The 15,241-nt window shown below is 33.6% G+C and overlaps 1 protein-coding gene across 2 annotated transcripts in view; it reads right to left on the reverse strand.

The window, feature by feature from the left end:
• USH2A (usherin) overlaps positions 1-15,241 on the reverse strand; it is a 327,556-nt gene that overhangs the window by 154,502 nt on the left and 157,813 nt on the right. For both annotated transcript variants that reach the window (XM_056815925.1, XM_056815924.1), the window contains exons 17-18: positions 11,152-11,313; positions 6,452-6,614 (exon numbers count right to left, since the gene is read on the reverse strand). In XM_056815925.1, coding sequence (XP_056671903.1) covers positions 6,452-6,614; positions 11,152-11,313 — 325 coding nt within the window. The remainder of the gene's footprint in view (positions 1-6,451; positions 6,615-11,151; positions 11,314-15,241) is intronic.

Here is a 15,241-nt window from a genome sequence, read left to right on the forward strand (position 1 = left end):
TGCATAAACTCCATACCCTCTTATCACCTTAAAATACCGTCTGAAAATGCAACAATTAAAAGAATAATAAAAAGAAAGCACTTATAGAAATCCTCACAGGAAAGCCAACAGACTGGAGAAATGAGCAATCAAAACATAAAAAAGCCTCCAAATCTAATTAAGAAATATTAAGGAATAATAAACTTTTCAGGATAAAGAAAAAGAGAATATTTATTCAATAACTACAGAGTATTCTAGAAAGGAAGGAAATATAATTAAGCACCTACCATGTGTCAGGCATTGTGCTAAAGTCTTTACAAATAATTTTCTCATTTAATCTTCCCAACAACCCTGAGATATAGATACCCTTGTTATCTTCATATTATAGCTAAGGAAACTGATGAAGACAAATTAAATGACTAACTCAAGATCACATGGCTAGTAAGTGTCCATATTTAAACTTTGAATGGAGAAAAATAAATAATAATCATGATGGTATATATAAGTGGGATAAAAATCACCTTTACCATGAAGGAAGATGGCAAAATGAACTATGAAGCAAAGCCAAACAATTTGTTGTGTAGAAGACACATCTTTAAAGTGGATTATACTGAGATAAATGAGGACATCAGCTTATTATGCTTCAGCTGAACCCAAAGAAAGGGAAAGGTGGCAACCCTGATTTCTTATAATACAGCAGTATAAAAGGGAAGTCAGGAAAGGCAAAGAAGGAAATCATACCAAGCTTAAAGGCCCATAGCTCATAAAATAAAATCAACTGCAATATTTATGGACCAAATGTCACAGAAAGTTAAGTTGAATTGCTGAGCCCTACACAGTAAGTGAAATCTTTTTGAAGACTCCTGCCATAATATGCAAGAACTTCAGTACAAGGGTCAATGTCCTCATGAACATTCTGACTCCACCTTCTATTCTTCATCCTTTCCAACTCCTATGAGGTCTTTTAATCCACCCTAACATGGTTGTACTAGTGACCATCTTGAAGTCCTAAAGAAGACACATAAGAACAATTTTTCTTCTTTGTAGAAGTGGGAGACAACGAGGATGGAAATAATACTGGTTTTGGTGATTGTGTTAATTGGATTTTTCTGACTTATCCCCTTCATTTTTATTCTTTCTTAGATGGGGAAGGGAAGAGGAATACTAAAAAATGAAGGCAATATTTAAGTGAACTATATCATTAAAACATAGAAGGTTCTAAAAAAAGGGAATTTGAACTCTGAGCAATGGAAAGATCTGTGATAGTCTTAGAGCAGAAATAATAAAACCTAACTTATCTTTCATGGAAAAGAAGTGGGACTAAAAGAATATTTCATATATTATAGGATATGATTTCTATGTAATATATTTCTTATTTTATTTATTTCAAATAGAAGAAAATATTCAGTTTGGCAGTATAATAGGGAACAGTTTGCTGTAAAAAAGAAATACATCAATAAATTAAAAAAAAATTTATGGGAATGGCCTACATATGTTTTAAGGATTCTTTTGAGGAAAGATTTGATGAATTAAATATAGAGACAAATTTGTCTAATGATCTAATTATCACTAGCAACAAGATACCAAATAGAGATATATCTTTTCCAAACCTATTTACTACCAAAATGGAGGACTCCCTTATGTTGATTGTATTTCCTGACTCTCAAGATGTCATGCTTAATGAATTCTGAAATTCTAAAAATAGAATAATCCACAAACCCATAATTGAAAAACAAAGAGATACTTTTTATCTAGATTATGACAGTCAGACAAAAGTCCATTGAATTATTGTATTAGCTAATTTATTCAATTCCAAATTCTATCCAATTCAATAAGTATGTATTAAATATCTACAATGTTCAAGATACTATGTTTTAGGGATACAAAGAAAAATGAGAAAATAGAGTATTGTCCAAATAGCAAATTTTGATTATATCAAATTAAAAAGTTTTTGTACAAACAAAACCAATGCAACCAAAATTAGAAGGGAAGCAACAAATTGGGAAACAATCTTCATAACAAAAACCTCTGACAAAGGTCTAATGACTTAAATTTATAAAGAGCTAAATCAATTGTACAAAAAAACCAAGCCATTCTCCAATTGATAAATGGGTAAGGGACATGAATAGGCAATTTTCAGTTAAAGAAATCAACACTATCAATAAGCACATGAAAAAGTGTTCTAAATCTCTTATAATCAGAGAAATGCAAATCAGAACAACTCTAAGGTATCACCTCACACCTAGCAGACTGGCTAACATGACAGCAAAGGAAAGTAATGAATGCTGGAGGGGATGTGGCAAAGTTGGGACATTAATGTATTGCTGGTGGAGTTGTGAATTGATCCAACCATTTTGGAGGGCAATTTGGAACTATGCCCAAAGGGCACTAAAAGACTGTCTGCCTTTTGACCCAGCCATAGCACTGCTGGGTTTGTACACCAAAGAGATAATAAGGAAAAAGACTTGTACAAGAATATTCATAGCTGCACTCTTTGTGGTGGCAAAAAGTTGGAAAATGAGGGGATGCCCTTCAATCGGGGAATGGCTGAACAAATTGTGGAATATGTTGGTGATGGAATACTATTGTGCTCAAAGAAGCAATGAACTGGAGGAATTCCATGTGAACTGGAATGACCTCCAGGAATGAATGTAGAGTGAAAGAAGCAGAACCAGGAGAACATTGTACACAGAGACTGATACACTGTGGTACAATCTATTGTAATGGACTTCTCTACTAGCAGCAATGTAATGATCCAGCACAATTTTGACTTATGAGAAAGAACTGTGGGAGTAGATACACAGAAGAAAAACATTTGCTTGATCACATGGTTTGATGGGGATATGATTGGGATTGTAGACTCTAAACAATCACCCTAGTGCAAATATCAATAATATGGAAATAGGTCTTGATTAATGACACATGTAAAACCCAGTGGAATTGTGCATCGGCTATGGGTGGGTGAGGTTTGGGGATAGGGGAGGAAAAGAACATGATTTTTGTAATCCTGGAAAAATACTCTAAATCAATCAATAAAATAAAATAAAAGGAAAGGAAAAAATAAATCTATCATCCTAAGACTTCTCTTATCTCTTTGAGAAAAGGTTCATCACTTCTCCCTTAGTAATAGTCTTCTAACTAGCAGGAATGCATTTTCATTTGTAAAGTGCCTAGCAAAATAGCATTCTCATAGGGTGGTCTGACAAATCTTACCTGATGAAAACATAGCTTATGAAAGGACAGATGTAATCTGATAGCATAGTGCTGAAAAGTCTTTGATTTATCATATGAACCAATTATTCACTGATAAGAGAATCACCCGCTCAGTATGGTAGGGTTTATAATAGGGGAATAAGCTGGCACCAAACCAGGTATATATGATGTCCTATAGAAATCGAATGTCTGGTGTTTTATCTACCATTATAAAACTTATTTCATCATTGGTTTTCAAAAGAGAAGGCAGGAAACTTTCCATATAGAACATTCATATAGCCAACAACATAAATTAAGTCCAAGGTAATACGAATGAAACAAAAGCTAGTGTTGTGGCTTACAGTCAATGCCCTTTATGGGTTAAAAAATTACAAGCATCTTATCTTTTGGGGGGGAAGCAGACAGCTTTTAATCGGATAATATCCAGAGGCAACCATTTAGACAACAGAAGAAAATTATCAAGGGGGAGAAAAAGTGATTTTTTTTGGCAGAGTGACAATCATTTTGCAAGTACTTTCACAATGAGATTGACAGGCAAGCCTCCTGCAGTTTTAATGAAAAGATCTGCATAGGCCAGTTCACCAATATTCTGTAGTTTGAGTTAAATGAATTTCCTTTGGTGGTGATACAATGAGAAGGCAAATGATGAAGAAGAAATTACATGTCATCACCTTCCCAGAAATACTGCGGGCTTGTTGTTATGACGATATAAGGGCCAATATAGAGCCTTGGAATGAAAAAGAACCATGTGCCTACATTCTATTCCTGTCCTTACAAATTTCAGATTTTTTTTTTTTGCAGCTATCGAAGAAAGATTTGATATTGTTGTTGTCTAAGCACATTTAAACTTCAGCTGAAATAACTGCCAAGTGATTCATGCCTATGTAGGTGAATATAACGATTGTATCTGGAGCCCCAGTGCGCCATTTTCATTTCACTTTAAATAAAAAACAAAATGTATCTATGTCAGTCAGTGCCCTTCTGCTGTACTCAGAGGTATCCAACAGGCTACAATTATGATTGTGAAGTGATTGTGTCACATTGGAGGAAGGTTTATTGCTTTTGAGTCTGCTAGGCAGTAACACATTCTGTTTCATATTACTCTTTATATCATTGTTTGGCTGTGACTAGAATAATCAAATGCCATCAAATGCTGTCAAATTCAATTTACAGTATTTTTCATTGAAGCGGGCTTTCTGCATTATATTTCCTGTTTTCCCTCTCTATAGCTGCCATGGAATACTCAACATAATCATGAGCTTTATTTACAAAACCAACAGAGTGAAACCACGTCCTGGGCTATAACAGATACTTTATTTCCCCTTATTCAGAATAGGGATTTGATGTGCTTTTCTCATACAATTAGCATTAAGTAGATGAAAGAAAACTATTTCCAGAGGATGGGCATTTTTAGAGCCTGCACTAATGTGCTTAGCGTAAAATGTAAATTCACATTAGTCATTTTTACGTGTTCACGTTGTATTTGAATCAGAAATATTATTCTTCAAATTAATGTTTGCTGAGAAGAAATTTGGCTTGCTCATTTTCAGTAATATCATTTTCATAACCAGAAGTTCCCTCCTTTGGCAATTTTGCTCAAAACTCTCAATTTGACAAGGTAGCTAAAGCTTAAACTAAGGGGTTAGAGACTGGAAGTTACCTGGGGACAGAGATCAAGTCTACAGGCTGAGGATCTCAGACTGGATTTCCTCAAGAAGATCATTGAACTTAAGGTTGACAAGAAGCCTTTGTCATGCTTTGTACACTCACCATGCCTATTTGATGCATTTGTCCTGTATGTGTATCCTTTATGATGTGTTGTGATTCCTGTATTAGACAATAAACTCCCATCATATAGAGAATGATTCCGTTCAGAATGCTATGTAAAAGGCCCAACAGAATGTCACCTGTGGACAGATGAGAGCGTGGCAAACCAAATAAAAGCCCCAAACTCTGACACTTGGGTTCTTATTGATGTTGTGACTTCAACTCACTGAATGACTCTATGGAAGTCTTTCTTTGTGCCTCAGTTTCCTTGGTATAATTAAGAGATTGAATTAAATGACCTCTAGGAAGTGAGCTCGGACTTTGTTTCCAATATTTGCTAGCTGCATGAGCCCAGGAAAGTCACCTAAACTCTCTTTGTCTCAGTTTACTCATTGGACAAATGGAGATTTAAAAAAATAGCATCTACTTTCCATATCCATTGTGAGAATCAAACGCGATAATATTTTTAAAGTACTTAGCATAGGGTTTGGGACATAGCAAGATCTCAGTAAATCTTTTTTCTTCCCTCTCTCCTTTCCTCCCTTATTTCCTTCCTTCCTTCTCTTGAAAGGTCCTACCAATCTAGGTATTCAACTTAAAAAAATAATTCTTATTAATTATAATAGGGGTATGGGAGTATACGATTAGGAAGAGGAAGAATACATTCTACAGTGACAGCTACTGTTTACTGTGGGAATATAGAGGGTTGTGAGCAAAAAACCACCTCTAGGGAAGTAAGGAGAAAGTATGACATCCTTGACAAAAAGTAAGCTTTTGGAATCCTGAAAAACAAGACTGATCCCTTCTGAATCAAGACTATATCCCTACTGTTAAACAGATGCCACAAGAGTAATGCAAGGAGCAAATAGGGGGGAGTATGGTGAAATCAAAGAATGCTGGGGCTAGAATTAGAGGATGTAGGTTCAAATCTCAAGTCAGCTGCTTTATAGATGTATGACTTTGGGGAGACCACTGAACTGTTCCAGGACTCAATTTTGTTACTTGTAAAATGAGACTGACTAATCTTCTCATTTTAACAATAAATACATAACCTCTGATTTGTCTTCCAGCTGTCTATGGTTCTTTGAACTCTTTAAATGGGATCCTTCAAACTACCATATACAAATGAATTATTACATTATTTAAAATATACTTTCTACCTTTTAAATAAGTATGGCATTTAGACTAGAACTGAAAGTCTCATTAGGTATTACTCTTTCTCTATAATCTGATTATTCTTAACTGGTCATTATAATAAATCAGGTGGTTTGAGTTAATTTACTGGTTAGTTCTGGTTTGACTTAATAATGAGTGAAAATAGTCAAATCACTTGTGCATTTATATTCACAAATTAAATTAATATGTCTCAGTATGACTCTCTCTTCTTCTGGTTATCTAGGGAGACTTTTTGTGAAAAGAAGACAAAGTTCATTCTGTTATATTAGAAATCTATAAATATTTAAATATTGAATAAGAATAATAATAACTTTACCGGTAAATAAAATAGTTGATGATGATTCCATTTGGCTTTGTAGGTGGTAACCATCTAATTAATATGCTGGTAGGTCCCATAGTCAAAAGAAATGGGGGTTTCAGATCCAAGGGAGCTGCTTCAAAAGTTGTCACCAAGGTACCACTGCTGACTCCACAGTCACCTTGAAGAAGGACCAAAGAATAGTGTTCAAGAAGGGGAAAGAGATCCTACATACTACAAATTAAGACTTCAGATGACTTACATTTTTCCAGCTAGAAAGGTGGATAAATCACCACTTAGAAAATTTATTAACTAAAACAATTAAAATAATTTAATTTAAAATGTTGTGGCTAAACTTAGGACAGCTTGGTTTATTATTGAAATGACTGCTTGTCATTCTTTTATTGCTGAAAGAAAGAATCATTGAGTGCCTGCTATATACAAAGCATATGTAGCAGTTCTGCATCTTAACTTTCACATGGAATCTCTTGGTAAAAAGATAATTTCTGACATTCAGAAAAGGTACTCTCAGCAAGAAAAATATATTTGACTTCTCCAAGTCAATGTGGGTTGAACATATGTTTCTATCTTAGGAGAGAATATGAGTTAATATTTTTATTCAAAAATATTTCTTAGAAAGTTATAAGAGCTTGTTTATCTTCATAATGATCATCTTACAAAATAATTTTAAAGTATACCTTAAGAATTAATTTATATCTGGTCATTATCCTATATCGTTCTTTGGGACAGACACTCCAATATATTTAAATTAACTTAAACAATAAGCATTTAAGAAGCATCTACTACATATAAATCAAAAGATAATTATATAGTAGAGTGAGAACTAGTTTTTTAATAAGGAAGACTTGGATTCAAGGTCTGTTTCTCACACATACAGGCTAAGTATGTAGATGACTCTGAGTAAGTCTCCCAAATGAACTCCTACTGCTCTGAAGAAATGCTATGAAACTATAACTTGGAAAACAGGGACTTATCTGCACTGAAAGAAAGCAGATTTTGAGAGTTCTTCAATCAATGAATTTGAAGGTCCATTCTTTTTTTTTTTTAAACTCTTACTTTCTGTCTTATGAGCAATACTAAATATTGGTTCCTAGGGAGAAGAGGAGTAAGAGCTAGATGGTTGGGTTAAGAGACTTGCCCATAGTCACATTACTAGGAAGTTTCTGAGGCCAGATTTGAGATTATGATATTCCCTCTCCAGGCCCCCCAATCTATCCTTAAAAAATGATATGTAAGACATTGGGCTTGACATCAAGGATATGAAAACATAAAACAGTCTTTGCCCTCTATATATTTAGATAGATAGATGAAGGGTAAGCAGGTAGGTAGAAAGACATATATAATAAAATAGGTCATAAGATAGATAGATAGATGATAGATAGTGTGAAGATTAAATTTAACTCTCCCCTGATTGTGAAAATGAAATCACCAAAAAAAAAAATCACCACTTACAGTTGAATGGGGAGATCTGCCCATTTTTAGATCTAACCACCAAAAGTATAAACATCCCACTTAATCAATCACTAAGTGGGAGGTCTGTAACCCACGTGTGCAATAGTAGGTGACAAATCAGAATTAAACTGACTGATCCATGGCAGTCCTAAAGCAAAGCCTCAACTGTGATTGGTAGATGTAAAATTAAGGGAAGGCACAGGAAGTGATGCAAAAGAAAGTGTCTTTAAAAGGGAGTTACTACTTCCTGAGTGCAGTTTTTACTTGGAGTTCTACTTAGAGATGAACTTCCTGTGAGAGGGAGTTCTTCATTCTATGGAATTGAGACTGGAGAAGAATCTGCTGACTGGACCTGAGACCCTATTCCTGGTGAGGCTGTTTTTAAATCTCTTCCTTTGGACTGACACGTGGTAAGTGAAAAGGCTAACTCCTTTCCTGGATATTTTTTGGAAAAAAAAAACCTAGCCTCAGGAGAGACCTACCTTTTGGGAAAGGCTTCCCCAGGTCTTCAGCTTTGCCAAGGCCAGCTAAGGACTAACTCTTCCTGCCCAGGTTGAGTCAGGGGCCAGGAGTAAATTACTTAGTGCTAGGTTAGATATCTTACTCTCTCTCTCTGATTTTCTTACTTCACTCTTTCTATAATTTGTAAATAAATTATAAATAAATCTCTTTGGAATAATTTAAATTCTATTTTAAATATAATCCAGTCCAAACTTTTATATAATTAGCCCTTTCCCCCCTTACAATAGATAGCTGAAAAGTAGATTTTTTATATTGGCTATCTTATTTGTATAAAAGTTTCATAAGTAAGCAACTATTAAGATCCCTTGTTATTTATTTTTCCCTAGTTTGTAGAACCATGTCTCAATTATCTGCTCTTACAATGTTTCATGTTATTTAGGGAATTATTACTAGGTTCTATGGTCTCTAATATTTTAATAAACTAACAAAAGCCAATGGTTATCCAACATCTTCACATACTCCATTTTTTCTTTACTAAGGCTTGTTTTCATGCCAATAAACAAAATTAGGTTTGGTATCAGAAATACTAACATGTACGATCCACTGTACTTACTAATGGAAATCAATGAAAAAATGCCAGAATATTAAAGAAGGAGGACCAGAAACTGTACTTTATAAATCTTACTATTTGATTATAGACCTTGAGTTGAATATAACCAATTCTATTTCTATATCTTCTGCATATCTGCACTGCCTTATATATGCACTTAAATACTTATTGTTTCCCCGGATTCCAGGTGAAAATGTATAAAGAATAAAAATTTTTAATCTGAAGATTGTCATGAGAAGTTGTAAATATTTCCTTGAACAAAACATTTTCCAAAAGGCATGAGAATAGTGCAAAGTCTAATCTTGTTTTTTTCAATTGTATTATATACACTCTGATTTTTTTTCAGAAGAAATATCTGATCCAACTAAAGATAAATATCAATTGTCTTCTGGTTGCTACCCAATATGTTGATAGCTCATGCCTTCACTCATTAGCTGGTATTGGGGTCAGAAGCTGAGAGTTGATTCATTATTACAATCTACAAAATATAATCAAGAAGTACTATTGAGGAAAAAATAGCATATCATGCATGTTTAAGACTAACAAAAATATTTTTGCATTATCCTTTTCACAACATAAATATGTGTTTATTCAGTTGAACTGAGCTGCTCTCTTTTAATCACATAGAAAATCACAAGCTGACCTTAAGTGAAATCAATGAAACAATGATCTTGACAGAAATGACCAAATTTGTAAGTGAACATGAATAGATGAGGGCAAGAAAAGAAACTAAAACTATCCTCAAGTCAAATATGCTCTAAGTAACATGTAGATAGCAATGGTGAAACTGAGCTGTGGTGCCACCATATTTCAATGCCTGAGATAAATCACAGAAAGATAGATGGGCATGAAATGCCCATAAATTCCATAGGGAATAACGTTGACATGGAAAAATGAAAAATTTAAGAATAATATATTTGGAAATTGCAAGACCAGATTGGGATATTGGAACAATGGTAATATACTGAACTTGGCATTAGGAGGATCTGAGTTCACATCTCAACTCAGATACTAATTAACTGGGTAACCCTGTGCAAGTCATTTAATCTCTCTCTCAGTCTGTTTTTTCCCCCTGTAAAATGGGATAATTAATAGCACTCATCTAACAGAGTTGTCATAGGGATCAGAGAGTTAATACATATATGTAAAATACTTTGCAATCTTTAAATCTCTATATTAATGCCACCTATTAAACCAAACAAGATGGTGAGAAGACAAACCTCTACACTTTCCATGTCACACATAAGATGCCCATGTTAGAAAGAGTGTAATTATTACAGACTATGTCTCCATTAGTTTAAAATGGGGTGTATTGCTCATATCTACCTGTCTTCAAACCAATAAATGTATATTAAATAACTGTAATAGCACTATTTTAGGATCTAGAGATGAAAATTAATAGACATTGCACATGAATTCAAGAACCTTAGAGTCTGGTAGGGGGATAAAACATATACAAATACATACCATACAAATACATGTCTTATCCATAAAAAAAATGCATGTCTTATGATCCTAACCCTGGGTTAATATTGAACCAAGTAGATGATTTTGAAGACTCTGGGACTAAAAGGAACAGAATGCCTTAACTGTCTAATTTTCAATAAAATAAGTAAAGCTTATGGACAGGAAAGGCTTGTCCAGATGTTGATATTACTGACTACAAGCTGTTCATTAAAGAATGAGACTCAAAGTTATGTTATTGTAGGTGAATATTCAATGTATATGAGATAAAGGTCAGCCAAGCATTGTAAAATGGATAAGATTTATTCTGATTTAATTCAATACAATACTCTAGCTACACAAAAAAATAAAAAAAAACCAAGTTAAATCCATATTCTAGGATGTTTTTGCATTCTCTGGAATACTTTATATTCCTGAAGATTTTCATATGAGTGAGGTGTTTTTCTTTTAAAGTGCTTTATAAAACAGGACTTTATGTTCACAAAAAATGACTAACATTTTAATCTACAGTTAAATATTCATGATGTAAAATGCAGAAATATATAATGCACCACTCAGTACCAGACTGATTTTTCTAGGTAAACAGTCCACTTCAAATGAGAAAAGAAATGTTAGCTATTTTAGTTATATTAAAAATATATGTTTTCATTTTTTTGGGGAAAATTAGACACTTGAATCAGCCCAGACAAAGGGTTTGAAGCTTGCTCACCATTTTGACATGCTTGTATCCTTACTTCATACTGTGTGTATGGGGTTAGATTCTTTACCACAGTTAAATGGTGGTGACCAACTGGATAGATCAATGGCTCCACACTACCAGGATTTAGTAAGACATTATATTGTAAAGGCACCTTGGGGACATGTGTCTCTCCTGAAAAAAAATTGAAATTAGTGGAATGGTTTAGAAATTCTTATTAATTAACAAGCATATACATTTCAAATTGCATAGTAGGAAGATATTGCTGCTTAATTGAATAAAGACCTTTATGAATGTAAGCTTTATGATTTAAGCACCTATATGAGAAACAAAAATAGATATATTTTCACTAAATACAAAATACACTATTTTCTCTTCATGACTGGAAAAACAAAACATGCCATAACATTTTCTTTTAAAAACAAACCCAGGATAATTAGAAAATGCTTCATATTTTTCTTCCTAGGCTTACTTACCCCCAAAGTACATAAAATATCACTAGTTTTGCAAGTGACGATAATTTTTCTATATAGCATTGTGTATAGCATTCTGTCTGACACAGATCCTTGACATAATAGCCCATAAAATATCCAAATCATGGTATACCTAGAGACTTCTCAGTGCATCAATTATTGAGCCAGGACAGTCCATTCTGTCAGGGAGACTTATGGTCCTGTACATGAAATCCATATGAAATTTGTGTCCAAAAAATGTTAGTGCTCACATTTGCTGCTTTTGAGAAGAAAGGCTAGAGCCATATTTAGCCTCTTCAAAATAAATGGAAATGAATCAGGAATTATTTGATTATATATTGTGGAGAAAGTATGTTCCCTGAATTCAGAAGGGAATCCCTTCCACACAGACCATATTCTCTTCTTAAATTTCTGTTCAAATGGTTTTCTCTGCAATACCAAAAGTTAAGATTTTTCTCTTCACCATGAGAAATAACAAGACTATATGATATAGTGAATAGAAATCTTGCCTTTAAGCCAGGAAGACCTTGGTTCAAATCTCACTTCTGAACATTCTGGCTATGTGATCCTCACACAAAGTCTCAGTACTATATAGACAACTCACAAAGACTAAATGGTAAAGAAGTTGCCAACTTCCATTGCTAAAGTGAATTTCTTCACCTGGGAGATCTCAATACCCGTTGAAGTAACAAGTCTGGTTCCTATCTCCTATTATAAATAATGAAGTTTCTAGTTAGCTACATTGTTGGGATAAGAGTAAACAAGTAGATCATTAGATCAAAGGTCTAGAAACTGTAATGAACTTTGAATGTCATCTAGCCCAATTTCTCAATTTTATAGAGGATAATTCTATCCAGAGGGGCTAGGACTTGAATTCAAATATATTGACTGTTCTTTTCACTTTTTCCTACTAAATCTACAGCTATGGTGAAGTCAGGACCAAAAAAGTTTAATGTGATTCTGATTAACATAAACTAATATTCGAAACAAAGGTAAGAGATGGTAAGAAGAAAAAGAGTGAAATTGGACTTTGAAACCTCTGAAATAGACCTTGAACATGCAATGAGGACAGGTTAACTGTTATGGAGAGTGGACTAGCTATATTAAAAGCATATGGTGAAGCTGAGGAGCTAGATGGAGAAATTATACTTTGAATATGTGAATATTACTTAAGAAGCTCTTATAATGTGAGTTTAGACTAGAGAGACACTAAAAACATTGCATCCTTAAGGAGTATTCTAAAAGAAAAAACTTTAAACAAAGATGTATTACCATCAGATTATGACTTAAAAGTATGGAATAGATATACTTACCTACATAAGGAATAAGGAAGATGCTTTAACAATGGTGGGGTTTAAGAAGAAGCTCAGAGAACCTCTTCTTTTAGATATAGAGGGGATTAATGTATTTGGGATGGGGCAAGAATTAGAGTAGATGATTTGAGACCTCTTTCAACTTTGTCTAAATTTTTTTACATATATATTTGTTAAATTAAGATTCTCAAGTATATATCTCCCTTCCCTCCCCACACTAGAGAAGGCATTATTTGACAAACATTTTGTATTTATATTTATATAAAACTATGTCTTCCATGTTTCTATTTATTAGTTTTTTTCTGGAGGTGGACATATACAAGTTATTCTTCAAATGATATCTCTTTTGCTGTACATAATGTTCTCTTAGTTCTACTTGTTTAACTCTTCATACTATCATGTAGGTCTTTCCATTTTTCCTATGATTATAATGTCTTAATTTTTTAAATAAAAACTTGGTTTACCACTGAGTGATAAAGTTGTAGAAGTAGCCTTAGAAATTCTATTGTAGAGTTCTCTCATTTTCCAGGAGAGGAAACTGCAAGCTAGCTGGGCTTAAATGACTTGTCCAAGGTCACACAGCTAGTCAGGAACAGATCTCAGATCACTTATCTCTACATTCAGTGCTTTTCCCTCTACCTATGTTGCTTCACGACACTCAAACAAATAATAGATCGTCAACGCAGTTATATATATATATATATTATATATATATAATATATATATATATATATATATGTGTGTGTGTGTGTGTGTGTATGTGTGTGTGTTATATAGCTCACATATAAATAGAATATTTAATATATGTATATAGAGAGTATATCTATATATTCACTAAGCTAACTGGCTTTAGTAAGCACAATAACAGTACTGAGTTTAAAGCTTTTCTTTAGTTATTGTGTGTTCACAATTCATGAATAGTGAGGTGAATAGAGTTTAGTATATTCTATGAACCACTGCAGTAGCCATTAACAAAAGAACAGTCTGAATATGCTGTGCACACCTGGCTATAACAGTTACAGCCATAACATCATTTTTGAATATAAAGAGCAGCCACATATAATAAAGAGACCTCCTTCTTACAGATCATTGCAGAGAGAAAGGGGATTAGCAAAGGTTCAAAAGGGATTTAGCAAACTGAAAAATGGAACTACTTTAATCAGAAAGTCCTAAAGAAATCTGAATTTGTGTTGTCTAGGAATTAAACTGGGACCAAGTACAGAGAAGGTAGAATATTTCTTGATATTCTGTGAATGTTATAACAACATTTAAGTTCAGAAGATTTCCCCTTTCTACTTTATTCTTGATATGACTTTAGGTCAGGCTGCAGCCAGGAGGACTATAGGTGGATAAGGCAAGGGTCAAAGAAGTTTTGATGTATTCCCCATTCAAACTTCACACACAATGCTAATTTGGGTTCTTCAAAATTAGAATTCTTGATTTGAAAGGAGTTGGTCTGCATTTATTTACTCTATATTTATATATAGTCATTGATGGTATGGATTCCATTTCTGAGAAATGCATTAAACACTTAAGAGAACTCTACAGAACCTGGAGCATTATAAATGGTACAGTGGATAGAGTACTGAACTTCTAGAGAGGAAGACCAAAGTTCAAATATAGCCTCAGACATTTACTAGCTACCTGACCTTGGACAAGTCACTTAACTTTTTAAAACCTCATCTATAAAATGGAGTTAGCAATAGTGCCTAAGTTCCAAGATTCCAAGAAGGAACATTTATAAAATCCTTTGTAAACCTTAAAGGCTACAAATGACATTCTTATGAATAAAGTTATCATTATACACTATATTAAAGTAAATACAGTCATTAAGACTTCTATTGGATTTCTATTCTGTTACCCTAGTTGGGGCTATGTCATCTTGAGAAAGTTCTTTTTCTTTTTCTGAACCTCAGGTTCCTTAGCTAAAATATGGTAAGGTTGAACTAGATCAGGGATTCTTAACCTTAGATTCTTTGAATTTTTTTTTTAATTTGAAAACTGTATTTCAAAAAATTACTTTCTTTTATATTAAACAGTAAAAAATACTTTTTTTTCTGAGAAAACTGGACTTCATCCATAGCCTTCACCAGACCAACAAAGGGGTCCATAGCAAAAGAAAATAAAGGTTCCTCCAAATTTGAATCCACATTCTTTTGGAATTACTTTAAGAATTTAAAAGTAGGAAAATTAATACCTTTGGATGAAATATTTTTCCTGAGTCTTTTCATAATTAGTATATGTCTCTGCCCACTCCCTACCCCCACCAAGTGAGATACAACATGATGTAGGAGATGGAAAGTTGGTCTTAGAGGC

The sequence above is a fragment of the Monodelphis domestica genome, chromosome 2 (genome assembly GCF_027887165.1).
Source record: "Monodelphis domestica isolate mMonDom1 chromosome 2, mMonDom1.pri, whole genome shotgun sequence".
NCBI classification, from domain to species: Eukaryota; Metazoa; Chordata; class Mammalia; order Didelphimorphia; family Didelphidae; genus Monodelphis; species Monodelphis domestica.